Source organism: Patagioenas fasciata, chromosome 5 (genome assembly GCF_037038585.1).
Source record: "Patagioenas fasciata isolate bPatFas1 chromosome 5, bPatFas1.hap1, whole genome shotgun sequence".
Taxonomy (NCBI): domain Eukaryota; kingdom Metazoa; phylum Chordata; class Aves; order Columbiformes; family Columbidae; genus Patagioenas; species Patagioenas fasciata.
Genome location: NC_092524.1, coordinates 59,895,970 through 59,910,792, shown reverse-complemented (window position 1 = coordinate 59,910,792; position 14,823 = coordinate 59,895,970). Strand labels below are relative to the sequence as shown.

At 39.0% G+C, this 14,823-nt stretch overlaps 1 protein-coding gene across 6 annotated transcripts in view; it reads right to left on the bottom strand.

Annotated features, from left to right (window-relative positions):
- The window catches only part of TRAF3 (TNF receptor associated factor 3), a 67,607-nt gene that overhangs the window by 17,421 nt on the left and 35,363 nt on the right, over positions 1-14,823 (bottom strand). For 5 of the 6 annotated variants that reach the window (XM_071809666.1, XM_071809664.1, XM_065839433.2 and 2 more), the window contains 4 exons: positions 10,650-10,906; positions 7,573-7,624; positions 5,227-5,331; positions 4,150-4,317 (listed from right to left, as the gene is read on the bottom strand). In XM_071809666.1, coding sequence (XP_071665767.1) covers positions 4,150-4,317; positions 5,227-5,331; positions 7,573-7,624; positions 10,650-10,891 — 567 coding nt within the window. In that variant the 5' untranslated portion in view covers positions 10,892-10,906. Of the gene's footprint in view, positions 1-4,149; positions 4,318-5,226; positions 5,332-7,572; positions 7,625-10,649; positions 10,907-14,338; positions 14,617-14,823 lie in introns of those variants that run through there. The other variant, XM_071809665.1, reaches the window with a different exon arrangement.

Below are 14,823 nucleotides of genomic sequence, written 5' to 3'. Positions count from 1 at the left end.
ACTGTTTCATTTCTGGCACTTAAGAAAAGTAAATGAAGGTCTAGACATATAAGCCTGTTAGAAAAGGATGACAAATAACCTGCCCTTTTTGCCCAGTAATGATGTCTACTTTTCTGAAACAAAATCAAGATGTAAAGGAGACCCAAGCTCTTAGATGTGAAAGGCCTTGCTCCAGAACTGTCATAAACCTGCAAATATTTGAACATTTATACCTCCTCACTGTTAAAAACAGATAATCAGGTATGCTGTTCTGAAGCAAGTCTATCCTGCCATCCTTCTTATTTGCACTAGTTCACCCGGCATAGCATGTGTAGACAGTCATAGTGACTGAAACCAAGGAAGCCTCAGGTGTTCCTGAGTCATAGAGCTGGGACAGCCTCCCAAAATGTGGGGGTAAGGAGCCAGCTTCAGCCCCTCCCCGCCAGGACACAGACACCCAACCAGGAGCAATGCCAAGACACTGACAACGTCTCTCCCTCTCTGGGTGACTGTGGTACTCTGCTTGGGCATAGACCTTTTAGCAGAACCTGTTACAACAGGACAAGGGGTAATGGTTTTAAACTCAAGGAGGAGGGATTCAGGCTGGACATGAGGAATAAAATTTTTTACAATGATGGTGGTGAAACACTGGCCCAGGTTGCCCAGAGAGGTGGTAGATGCCCCATCCCTGGAAACATTCAAGGCCAGGCTGTACAGGGCTCTGAGCAATCTGATCTGGGTGAAGATGTCCCTGCTCATGGCAGGGGGGTTGGACTACATAAGCTTTGAAGGTCCCTTCCAATCCAAACTGTTCTATGATTCTGATAAGCAGTGGTACATAGAATCATTTCTACTCAGGCTCAAGAACTGAACCTGGGACACCTCATTCTGAACACATCTGTAATCACGTTGAGGAGAGACATCACACGTTACCACACAGCTTTGGGAGCCTACTGCCCCACAAACTTTTTTAATGGTTTATCAACTAGAAAACTAATACTCCCTTCTAACATTAATTTTAACTTACTCTCTTCTCTAACCTACCCAAACTATCTGGCAAAGGCTATGACATTGACTCCTGGTTCATGATAAAAAGGCAACATAAAACCTCTTGTTAGCCTTCTCTCCAGTCCTCCTCCTCACTCCTCATCCCAGAGCTCACTCACTGAAACCAAAGGGAGTCTTTCCAGTGACTTCAGCATATACCAGAGTAATCCCATTCCAGTGGCAAAATCCTCTTCCTGCCAACCAGTTCAATTCACACAGCCGAGCACAGAAACCCCAAAGCCGAAGGCAGCATATAACACAGGTAACACCACATGCAGGGCACCTGGCACAGCTGGGGGAAGGCAGGATGTTAACGTGGCTCCCCAGTGAACCCAGCACCACACTGGGAATGCCTTTGGTTCCAGAGCAGTGACCAGGGAGCAAGATGACAATGTCTCATGTCTTCCCCAGTGGCTGGCCCAGCCAGCTCAGCGGCCTTTCAGACTAATGAGTCCACACTGCCTTGGCAGGGTCTGCCTGGGATGGGGTGGCAGTGAAAAGGACAAACACTAATGTTCTCCTTCCACGTCTGTATCATACTACTACCACTCTCATATCAGTTCTCTAGAAGCAGCACTTACAAGTAGTTTTGTGGATAATCCACAGAAAAATACAATAATTCAGAAGCACCTCAGGTTATTAATTTCTGTTTTAACAATGCACCATCTTTATCTGCCAGGAGTTATAGGATGGGAAAGGTAGCTTTGTGAAAAAAAAAAACCCTGCAACTTTTTAGATGGTTTAAACAAAAGAAAAGTAATTAAGAAGTTAACTGACTTAGTGACAGTACAGGCAAGAAAAATGAAATCTAAAAAAAATGTGTACTAACATTGTCAACTGAAGAGTCTGCCTCCAACAACGGGGATTTCCTACCCCACAGGTCATGGGATTCTATGAAGACATGAACCATACACGTAGTCCGGTAAAATTATTTTTGTTTCCATTTGCATACCTTTTTTCTCGGTACGCTCCCTCTATCTGCATTTTCAGTTCAAGTCAGTGAGGCCTGATTCAGTCATTATTACATTAGAGAAAATTTCAGGCTACAGAAGCTCGAGATGAACTCAAGCTGTGGGTGACAAGGCTCAAATGAGAATTCAAAAGGAGCCTGTCACTCAAACTTACAGTCTCATTAAGCTTCTGATTCTCATTACCAAAGTGCAATGAGGTATCAGGCCACAACAAATAAAACCATCTGTATTTCTATAATGACTGAAATTTTAAAAATCTAGGCCAAAAAAAAAAAAAAGAAAAGTAGCAGGCAATTGCTAATCTTCTACTTGTGGAGCTTCCTGTATCTTTAAAGCAGCATGGAAGCAAAACTGTCCTTTTTCTATGTACTGCAACATATAAGCCAATAACAATATAAAATCATGTAACACTCCTTGGAAATGTTCTGATTTACAAATGCAGATTTGTTTAGAACTTTTAAGGGCAGGTGAATAGCAGTACCAACTTTAATACAATCCAAACAGTGACATCTCAACATAAAACTACATTTTAACAAACCTCTTTGGCTCTCTGAATAAGCCCATTCTATTACCTCTTAAAGCAACTCAGAATTCCACCACTTAAGATTTTGGAGAACAATGACTTTATTTACAAACACTGTTTTCTGTATGTCAGAGTAATATGCCATTCCTCTTTCCAACACATTTGTCTAAAATAGGTTTCACTGTGAATTAAAAATCTGACAGACTAAAATTTCTCACCTTCTGAGTATCTTGAAAGCTACCGCTAGGTTCAAAGATTTCATAAATGTTAAATTCATCGACATCTGATAAAAGATGCTGTTCTCAAACTAAAACATTGTTCTCTGTTCCTTGAAATGTAAGGGTATTTCAGACTCCCCAAAAAAACTTTACTACATTCTCCTATAAAAAGAAACTGACTACAAGGAATATGTGAGCATGTTACTTAAATATGGAAATCCAGTTTGTACAAGAAGACATGTTTAACACTCACTGATTTCATCTGTTAAGACATTATACATTTTTTAATGTCATCTTCGCCTTACATCAATTCCCAGCCCAAAGAAAATTCTGTGAGAAGTGAATCCATAATCTAACTAAATCCATTTTCACCTACATATCAGAATGTGCAGGATAAATGCAGTGCAAACTTAATTTTCTCTGTGTATTTTCACATTTCAGCCACATTATGCTATGTCATGCACAATTATTAAAATACTTGCCCTTGCAAGTATACACTCAGACAACTGAAAGCCAAATCCAAATCAGAACTTGGTGAGATTCTACCTCTGCTTTTTTATAATGATTTCTCTGAGCAAAGAATGTTTCTCAACATGGAAAACTTATTTTTATCTTGTGTTCTTGTGTATTGTGTGTCAGATGAAGTCTCACATCACTCTTACTAGACTAAGAAGGTCCAAAATCCAAGACTGTCAGACTATGGAAACCATGTAAACAGAATTTTTTTTAAAAATGTGAAAATTACAGCAAGAGACATATAGCATAATAGAGTTCAGTGTGAAATAATGCAAATACAGTCAAGTTACAATTCAACATGTAAAGTAAATATGATTTTCTCAACCTCTGGTCTATGTTTCTAACTTACAACATGCTGCCTGTCAGACAACTACTCGCATGTGAAGAACAGCAGTAACTCTGTCTGGGCCTGTCATGTACCATTGCTGGCTATGCCAAGACACAATGTGTTTTTACACAGCTTCCTTCTTTTCTCTCATTAACAGATCACACAGTACCCAAGAAGGATTATGCAGAAAGATGCTATTTCCCCAGTCAATTGCTATGCTTATGCTTTTCCTGCACATTTAATCATCATGATGGTAGCTGCATTTATTATATCAATTTAAGTAAAACAAAAAGCATAGAAAAAAATACTTTAGTGTCAATATTACGCAGTGGGTGTGAATTTGTTTTAAATGTGGTATCTAAACATCAGAAAAAAGAAAATGTCAGTGCAGTAGTTGATGTTTCTGCAGAAAAAAATGTTTTGAAAGTCAGCTTATTTTCTTTTTAGACTTACTAATTCTGGCTGAGAAGCCAAGGCTCTACTGGCAGCTACACAGAAGCACAAGAAGAGTTATTGTTTCACATTAAAGTATTGAATCTTGTTTATATACACAAGAAAATACCGCACCTGCAACATAATCATTGGGACTTGGCTTTTACAGTATTTACAGGTTGTCTCTCGGTATTTACAGGTCTTCTCTACATGGTCTGGCAAATCTTTTCTCAGTATTTTTTCTTTGCAATCAGCACGAGGACACGGGAGTTCTTCAAACTGACAATCAGTTTTCAAATGCATCTGAAAGATCCAAAAGAGAAAACAGTCAAGCCAACTAAGTTTTGTGCATGTCTTCTTAGCCCTTGAGCCATCCCACATTAAATAACTTCAGAACCAAAGTAAGTAAATTTATTTTGTGCACTCAATTCTGCAAGAGCAAACACTAACAAATCTACTCAGGAATAATTTCTGACTTTACATTCGCTTTACCTAGGCAGCAGATTTCACTGTATTATAGATGTATGCAAGCTAATTTTATACGAAAAAGCATTCTATCACAGTCCAGAATTCCACATAGAGTATTTAAACAAAAGGTAAGCCTTCTTTGTCAAGGTATATTACTCGCCACAAACACAGATGCTGCTTTAAGTTGTTTAAGAACTTGAGCTTGCTCACTCGAAGCAAGTTTAAATACCTTCACATCTCACTGCAGACTGCTGTGTAGCAACCCCTTCCAACTGTTAAATTACTGGCTTACTGCTATGTTATGCTGTCATGCCACAAAGCTACAAGCTATATGGTTCAAGTCTGGAGAAGCCAAAGGTTTATCTCCACGCATAAACCACCACTTACATGAGAGGACTAAGGCTGGTAAATAAAAGTACACCAAAAAGGATTTTAAATTTCTCACCTTTGTAAACTACACATTAAGATTTTTCCCGAATTTCACTTCTCCCTCCACTTCTCATTTGCTTCATGCATTTACATTTCTGAGCTTTAGTGCTACACAGTCAAAAGACATTTGCCTATAATTCCTCCTGGCTCATTGAAAAGCCGAGTTTCAAAAACATTTAACTCTATTCCAAAATTTATAAATAACATTAAACACTATCATGAGCAAGTCAAGAAATGGACTGAGGGTTTAATTTGCAAGATTTCTTCTCATTCTCTAACTCTAAATGAAGCTTATGACTATGCTAGATTACTTACCAGTAATTGACCCAAAGATAGTTGTTCTTTACAGCCCTTGTTTTCATTTCTGCAGTATATTTGAAGGGCAAGCAGTTCTCTCCTGCAACAATTATCTTTAAATACCTGAAAAAAAAATCACTTCATTTTAGAAATTTAAAACCAAGTTCAAACAAAATAGAAGCTATGCAATTTGGCTACAGCAGTGTCATTTAATTCTAGTTTTATGTGTCAGAAATAAAATCCCACCATTCAATTTTTCTTGAATGTCCACATCACTGAGATTCCTCCACTACAAAGCAGCCCAGTGAAAGAGAATATTTGGACAGATGCTCTATTACTGTTTCACTTTTGCTATAAATACAATAAAGATACAGGTACAAGAAAGGAATACATTTTTTGCTATTTGCTTGCCAGTAACGGGCATGCATAAGGTAGAACTCTCTGCATTGTCTGGGAAACTGGTGTATTAGGGACAAAACCATAAGATAAAAGAAGAGTCAAAGCACCATGGTTCAGAGAGGAAGGATTTCATGGAAGGTAGTCCCATGATGACTAGACTGGTTAGTTGGAACGCCTACTTGCATTTCAGTGGTAACACATAATAAAAGACGTCCTAAGGTCACAGACTGGAGGAGGTTTATTATTTCACAGATAATCAGGCTTTAACCATCTCTCCATTTTATTGTTGATAAGCCTTTCCAGCATTTTTGTCTATAACAGAACCACAAGAATTTAGAGAGAGCTCAGGGTTAGGATTTTTCAACTTTTATGGGTGATGCCCCATAAAAGATAAAGAGACAACGTAGCTGCACTCTCAGGAAGCCCCACTGCTAAGGGCAGGAACTGGGGATGAGGACGGAAGACCATTACTGCTATTTTGAATTTCAAAACAAAGGGACCAGTTATTTTGCAATTGCTTTTGTGACCATTAAGAAACATTGAAGAACCAAGCCCAACCTATGACTACTTCTCTGACAGAGTTCTGTGATACTGTGTACACTACAGGGATACTGTAATTTACAGAACAGTTCTACATGCTAACATTTAAGAATTATGTTCAGATATGTCCACAGTGACTATGAATCTATCCCCAGTACCAGTGAAGAAGGAAATGCTGCAGCCGTCCTTATCTGGTCTCATCAGACACAGGTCACCGATTTCTTTTTACTTTTCAGATGCATATGAGAAGTTTAATGAATCAAGAAATCTCATTTGAATAATTTGTTGGTACCATAATATTCTTTCCAAAGTAATTCACAGGGTTACTCAGTACAGTTTTGCTGACTGAAATCAAGGTAAGAAGACAATTTTTAAACTGTTTTCCAAAGACTGTCCAAAAGCTTTCCAGCGGCTTTGCACACTGGCATTCTGTGGGAAGAGAGAGGCCTCCAGTTTCATGAAAATCACAGACTTGTACAGTTAGTCTAACACATATTTAATATACACCGTCCTTCTTGTCCTCCTCCTGTTTTAGATACATCTAGAATTTCATAACAAATGCACATATTTATGTATATTGGGAGATAGAAAGTCAGAGTTAAAATGACAAATAATGTAGACATCATTATTGTTTCTCTGAGGTCCTGGAGAGGTCATTGATGTCAAAACTGAATCATGCTGTGCACTGTTCAGGGAACTATTTTGAATTAAGGAGTGATTAACGTACCCACCGACATTTTCTTGAAATGGTTACTATTACAAATATTTATTTAGGGAGAAAAGACTATTAACACAAAGAATTTATTAAACACTGGAAAATCTGATGTAAAAACTGCAAAAACCATGTACACTAAGTCAAAAAGAATCTTCTCTACCCTCAACACTTCAAAGGCAACACGAAGTTTTGCTGTGAAAAACAGTGAAGAGGATATCAGTGAAATAACCATATAAAAAGAATCTGATTCTATTACAGTCACACTGTAACTCCACACTGTTCTGGTTCCAATGTGGTTCACATAACAACACACTGTAAAAACAGATTAGTGAAAAGAGTACACACTGGTTCGGAGCCAGTTCAGGAGTAAGGTTTGCCTAGATCTGTCACATCTCTGCATCTACAGGAGATGCAATATCTCTTATCATCCTCCCACTCGACAGGAGGACAACTGCACTGTGTTGCTGCAGCTCCCAGCTATGAAAACAAGATGTGACACCTGGCTGGACCATTAGGGACGAAGTTGACATGTTATTTTCACTACAAATGAGCTGTCTCCCTACATAAAATACACGGTTTAGGTTTTATAACAAAACTATCTTCCTCAGGTAGTTTATTAGGCTTATGAAATAATCCTCATGGAGCAATAATATATCTTACATATGCCACACAATCAAATACTCTTGAATAAGAAACAATGTTAACCATACCTTGTCTTTTACTATGCTTTCTTGGCAGGCTGTACATTTTGGACTAGAAGAACTGGAAAGAAAAGAAAAAGGAAAAAATATTTTAACTCATCTGAACTTTTGTAGTACAAATCTTTCCATGTATGAGGCATTTAATTATGATTATTCAATGTATTTTAAAATCATTAAAAGTGGATGCAGTTCATTATCATGAAAAACATGATGTTATTTCAAAAAACTTGAACACTGAGTTTCAGTGGACAGTCTGGCATTCCTAAGGAAAGAAGACACCCCAATGCCTCCAGCCAACTGCACAGTGGTCTTCTTCAAGGTGGTAAAATTCATTCCCTGTTTGACAGTCTGCACTTGATCCGCAATTTTCGCCACTTCAATAGGCAAAATATTGTCTATTTAGTTATCCAGTCCTTTTTCAAACACCACCTAATTAAACTTTACTTTCTCTGACAGTCAAATATACATCATCTTAAGGTAAAAAAAAGTATTTACATCTGTCTCCTGCAAGTCTATTCTGATTTGAGCATCTGTTACAAACCCTTGCTCTCTCCTTTACCTGAACTATTGCCCTGTAGCTGTTTTGGTAATCTAATTACCAAACTTGTGATCTCTTAGACAAGAGGTAGGTTGAGGAGCAGAGCAGTCTGTGAATAGAAACAGAACTGAACTGAGTGTAGGAAACCTGGGTTCCTACAGCCGTTTTTGGCTCTGACCAGCTGTTGTAGTTGTAAATACCTTCATTCCTTTTGAGCTCCTTTTCCCCATGTAAAATGGGGATAATCATACTGATCTTCCTTGTAAAGCACTGAGATCTATGGATGAAGAGCAGTAGGTAAAAGCTAGGTAAATTCTTTTGCAAAGCAACTAATTGACAGACTACGTAAGTTGTGGTTGCTAGCAGCAGTGCAAATCAATGTGAAGGGCTAAATAAGTTCAATGATGTTATACAATCAATATGGTTATTTCAAACCATCTCACTTGCTTCTGCTCCTTGAACTGGCCATTCTGTGCCTCATCGTATTTCTGAGCATCTTACCTTGCAACTTCAATGTCTGTAATATTTTTCTTAAGTAAAAAAAAAACAACCCACCAGACTCACAGAGAGGAAACTAATCTACTTAGGGCATATAGTGTTTAAAACAATGTCATGCTTTCCTTGCTTATACTGAATTCATTCAAGCATTCCACTCACTCTCTTAAACTACTGCTGCATACTAAGCAGACATCTTAACTGCGTTATCTACCCTGACTAACAATTCTTTGTCCTCAAATAACCCTGGAACAGAACCTGCTAGCATGTCATCAGTGTGTGTGTGCAGCAGTATTTCAACACTGAATGAAAAATTTTTGTGCCAACTACAGAAACAACATAAACTTATTTTGCCTCCAGTTTTATGGCACGCTTTTTATTTCTCAAAAGAAGGAGTCATAAATTTAATTTTAATAAAGGATTTGTTTGCAACAGGCACTTAAACATAGTGAAATAACTCAAATGAAAGAGCAGTGTGGTAGATGGTCTTACCCATGTGTCCTTTTAAATAACAGACTGGTTGGAAAGTCAAAAAAGGTAAAATTACATGTATTCTAGCTGCATCATAATAAGCATATGTGCACGTCTCCCAGCAGGGAAGAAAAACTGTCCAGATTCCAGCAATGCCAGAATTGTTACTGCTTAGATTGTTAAGGATCTGCTCTGTCCATCTGCACACATACAAGCATGGCAGCGGTTTGCCCTTCTGCAGTCACTGCTATTAACCATGTAAGAGTCTTCCAAACACATATATTCAGAAAGAAATAACTGCATTTCTTAAATATAAACTACACTTCACTTGAAAATGTGTATTGAAAAAAGAGTTGGTGGGTGGTGTTTTGTTGTTTTAAATTTGACATGCTGTAGGACATAACCTACAAGAGTGGATTAGTGAGCTATGAGCCCTTGTATTTGCACAGCACAGAGATTACTCTTTATCATGAGACAGAGTAGTGTAATATCCTCCAATCTCTTTTGCCGTGCAGCAGGTAGTCTTGATTTATATCTACCTGAGATTACAGTATTTGCAAGTGAAATAAAAAGGAATACCTGGAGTCAGGATGGTCACAAAAAGAAAACATATCACCGAGACCTTCCAAAGTCAAAGCCTCTGTTAGTCCAGCGTCAACATCCAGTGAGCTCAGTCTCTTCTGTACCTCTGCTTTCCTACTAGTAAGTGGAAGTATTGACTGCTTATTTAGCCCAGGAGATTAAAGCTTGGAGAATGGCCTCCAGTCATTAGACCAAGTTTTGAAATTGTGCTGCTGAACACAATCAGTAGCAATGCATCAAAGCTGAGAGGCAAAGAAATGTACTTCTGCTGATGCACAGATATTTATTAACAGCTAGATACTCCTTGAGCGATTGCACTTTTATTCTCACATAGACTGGGAAAGATTGGATCTGTCAGCATTCATTTTATGTCTATAACATTCACTCGCCCACTCTGCACTCTGGCCCCAAACATCTCGGTAACAGAGAAGCCAGCCGTCCTTCCTGACCCTGCTGGAGCCCACACAACAGAAAGCCCCAGGACATACAGCTGGAAGGGCTATGGGGAAAGAGAGCTCCACAAGCAATTGCGTTTACCCAAGGGTCTCACCACTCAACTGCAAGGTTGTGTCCACAGCTGGGTGAGGTACTATCGCTCTAAGCTGCCTCTGCAGGGTCACTTCCTCGCACAGCCACAATTTACTGAGTGTATTTTACACCAAAACAGCCATGTGAGCAGTCACATGAAATAGCTACTCCATTTAGGCTCCACAGGCAATTAAATTCTTACCTAACATATCACTACATGGGATTAAACCACTTTAACAATGGTTTCAACATTGTTGGAAAGCTTAGTTGTCTCATCCTGACCCAGAGCAGAACACAAATGTTTGCACCAGTATGTGGATAACAAATAAGCAAGCAAGCAACAAGCAGAAGGGTGCTTTGAGCCAGGGAAGCAGCGTAAGGTATTCCTAAAGCTACAACGGTGTCCACACTATTTTCGGCAGTTCACAAGATTTAAAGGTATCAACATGTTCTATCACAATAAAAAACATACCTCAGCAAGGCATTCATGCAGGTCTCACAGAATCTGTGTCCACATTCAGTCTGTTTAGGATTGCATAAGATGAGGTGACATTTTTCACATTTATACTTATCTTCTACAGCATTCACAAATTTCTCTTTGTAGCCACCTTGCTCTGGAACATATATCGATGCTGAAGGACTGCGATCAGGATTGGCCCTTTGTTGTACCATTTCTACAGATAAAGGTGGTTCTGTCTTCTTACTGGTGTCCATGCTCTATGATCGTTTCTGTGAAGGAAAAACAAGAAAACTTCTGAGAAATTAAATCTCTTTTTCTATTTAAATGAAATAAATGGAGCACCTCTGAGAGACCACATAAAAAAAGAAAGCACCAAGAGATGTGTGTTCACACATTATGTGAACATCATACATATATAACTGTGTGATATATTACCTGTAGCATATCTGTAAAATACATTTTTCAAAGGTCAAGCAGGTCAACAACTAAAATCTAATCCTGAAAGCAAAGTGTTAGTTAGTTATGGACTTCAGTCTAGGAACAAATAACAACAGAGCTTGCATTCTTCCATAACTTTCTCTCTCTTTCTGAAAAATGTCCTCAATATAGAAGTTATATCCTTAGAGGAAGCAGCAAGGGGTGTGGAGGAGAAGGCGCACTGGTACAGTACCGCAGGATACTACTCAGATGCTACTGTAAAAAGCACACAACCATCAGTGTCCTATACATGATATCTGGAGTCTACACAGGTCCACTGCCTACTTTTCCTGTCTATGCCATGCAAAGTGTAAGACATGCTGCTTTAAGTCTGGTTTAGAACAAAACAACAGGTTTTGACTTATTAAGTGCTTTCCAGTCTTTTCTCCATACATTCCCACATAACAAGAACAGTGATACAAGTCTGACAGATGGAGGAGAAATGCCTACACACCACGGCCACTTGATTAATTCACTAGGACTAAGCACAACTGACAGGCAGCTGAGAAAATAACTAACACAGTTGAAGACTGAATTACAGTACATATTATGTTGGACTATGGTTCTTCTAAGTCAGCATGCAAAGCAGTAGTAGAGCAACAGAAGAAGAATACGCCAGGTTAAATTTTAAAACTTTTTTTCAATCATTTCCTTGCTTGTCTTGTAGTCAAATAAGCGTAAGAGGTCTTAAAAAACCTCAGCACATGAAGGAGAATGCACAGTGGGTGGACACAATAGCTATTTGCATATGAGAAATGCCTTGCTGCTTACAAGAGAAAGGCATACTTGAATTCTCCCTCCATGCTAACTGACTCTGGAAATATAAAAGTATCCCTCTGCTCTACAGTTGCCTCAGCTGCTGCAGTTATAGTTCAACTTTAAGCAGCAGAATGAAGAAGTGAGGCTCAGTTCATTTCTCAATTATAAAAGGATGTCCACCAATACCACAAATGGAGTCAAACGCCTCACATCCCAAATAGGCAAACCTTCTTGTACACCGGTTTTGCGATCTTGTCTTCCCTTGCTGAGCTCAAAACAAGTACTTGTAATTAAATGTATTATCTTGTAGATCATTTTGGCATCTATAGCTTTGGTATAGAATTCTCCACGGAGACTAAACAGACAAGGAAATTTCTTTTATTTCTGATGCCAACTGTTATTTCTAGAAACAAAAGACAAAATCATTGCAACTCATTGCTGATACCATTTCATGTTGTTAACAACACCAGCTGAGCAAGGGTAGAGATGCTGAATGACAAATCCACACTTCATTGACCCCTTGCCCCAAGGGAAAGCCTCTCTGTATCTCCATCAAATACACAGAGAGCCTGAGGAAACCATCCTCATAACTTGGTACATAGATCTTACTCAAAACCACAAAAAAAAAAAAATCTACACTAACTGAAAGGGAAATAAAAATTCTGGTCCATAATGTGAATTAATGTCTGCCTGTTCCTTGTGTACTCCTTAAAGACTGCAGAGTCTGATGCTTTGGCAGAATAATATCTGAAAAAAGCAAAACAAAAACAAAACAAAACAAAACAACAAACAAACAAACAAACAAAACCCAAACAAACAAAAAAAACCACACAGAAAAATCAGGGTTGAACTGGAAGTAACTTGCACTTCTCATTAATGAGGACATTCAGATTACTTCAGACTAGGAAAGTAAGCAAAGCCTGAACTAGAGTTTCAGCAGCAAGCATAATTAAAGACAAAACAAAACAAAACATCTATATATATATAATCGTGACACTGAGGAGGTAATTCAGGAGACTGTAGCCAGCACACAAGAAATTAGATGTGATGCTAAGAAGAGTCTGAGAGATAAGGAGATTAAGAGAAGTGCCAGGAGTGAGAAAGGAACACAGCTGACGAAAGCCGTCCGGCTTTAGAGATTGCCCAAGACACAACTGCCACTGCTGAACATCTGTGGCTGCACGGGGGAACCCGGGCATGAGGTCAGGACCTGGCACTTCATTGTAGTTTTAAGATAAAAAAGCGCAACTCCATAAGGATCCAGACTGGTGAAATTTAATTGTCTATGGATTTGCTCCCTGTGCGCAACTGTGGGAGAAGCGTCATTTGAATCTTGCAGTTTAGGAATTTTATGACACATACTAATGCCTCTTTTCCCTCTGCAACTGCAATTTTTTAATATCACATTCAAGACCTCTGCTATTCTGTCGGCTCTTGAAGTCAAGGCAAATGCCAAGTGTGGGGTTTGGTAAGAAAATGGGTCATGTGATTTTCTTTAAAAAACCAGAATAAAACAAGGCATGGCCTGATTCTGACCCACATAAGAAATTCAGAAGAAGAGGCACTAAAAGATATTCTGAAAGGAGAATTGGCAAGTCAAAAGAGTTCCTGAACTTCTAAGTCATACAAAGCAACTACTGAACATCTGTTTCCCCTTTAAGTTTCTTCCAAACAAAAAGAAGCTAATGATCAGAGATGTGAAGTCTTCCCACAGCACCGTTTCTTCATGGAAACTGAATAATTAGTCACAAAGAGGCAAGCAGGAGTGAGAAGGAGAGTATTCAAGATTTAACTGCGAAAGAGTACCAAATGCCAAATGAGCAGCAGGTGAGAGTTTCATAGAGATATGAAACTGCTCAGGGGCTGCGACTGTCAGCTGGCGAGAGAGATTTCATACCCAAATAAAGTGCACAGGGCACCACAGGACTCCACTTTTCAAATTGACATATTGGATATCTTGTCACAGAAGACTACCAGAAAGCACACTGATAAATAAAATTTACTATGCAATATGCCTAACAGCCAGATTTGTGTGCCTCAGCTTTTATATTTCTGTTTTATGAAGAAGTACATCAGACCAGAAAAGCTAAACAAGCGCAGCACCAGAGTAGCCAGCTTGGTGAGGAATTCTCCTCCACAAACTCTGAAATGCCAGGATTTTCTTATGCAGCAAAACTAGGAAGCCATTCATGAAGTACTGCAACAAAATACAAGAGAGAACTGAGCTTAAAAGAACACCAAAATCTCCTCATTACAATGAAACGGCTGCATTTAACAAAGGGGTGGGGAGACATGATGACTATCAAATTGCACCCGCAAATCTGTAGGTATAGAGCCATGTCCTCATGCGTGAGTAACAGGCTCTTACACCTGTGTATGAGATCAGCGGTGAACACAAGTGCAGATATTACAAACATTTCAGCAGCCACCCTTCTGCAAACGGCTTTCTGTTATGGTTTACATACCACTACAGGGTGTCATCTGCAAGGTCTCCTTCTCCTTTTCAGGAACCTTTAACAGCAGGACTTGGATTATAGCCCCATAATCATGTTTCAAACTGCCAACAAGATGCAATTTTGAAGTCACACCTCGGTAAGATCCTACATGCTTAGAGCAGTGAAGATAACACACTTCCAGAAAGCAGGGAGAGGAGTCTGGCTAAAACATTGAAGATAGGCTAGTCCTGCTGGGGCCTGCGGTCCCAAAAGCACAGCCAGCTGCCAGCAAGTCAAACACTCTGGTTCTTCTTCAGCAAGCTCAATCTTAACTCCTAATTCACCACCATATTTCTTAAGCTTCAGTTTCTCATTCCTGGGAAAAAGCACAATAAAATAATATGACTTGTAGATGTCTTTTGAGACTGTTAAATCTTGGATGATCACCTTTCAGGACAAACACACACATACAAAGAGGTCTGTTCACCAAAGTTAGTTCTGTCCACTGTCGATTA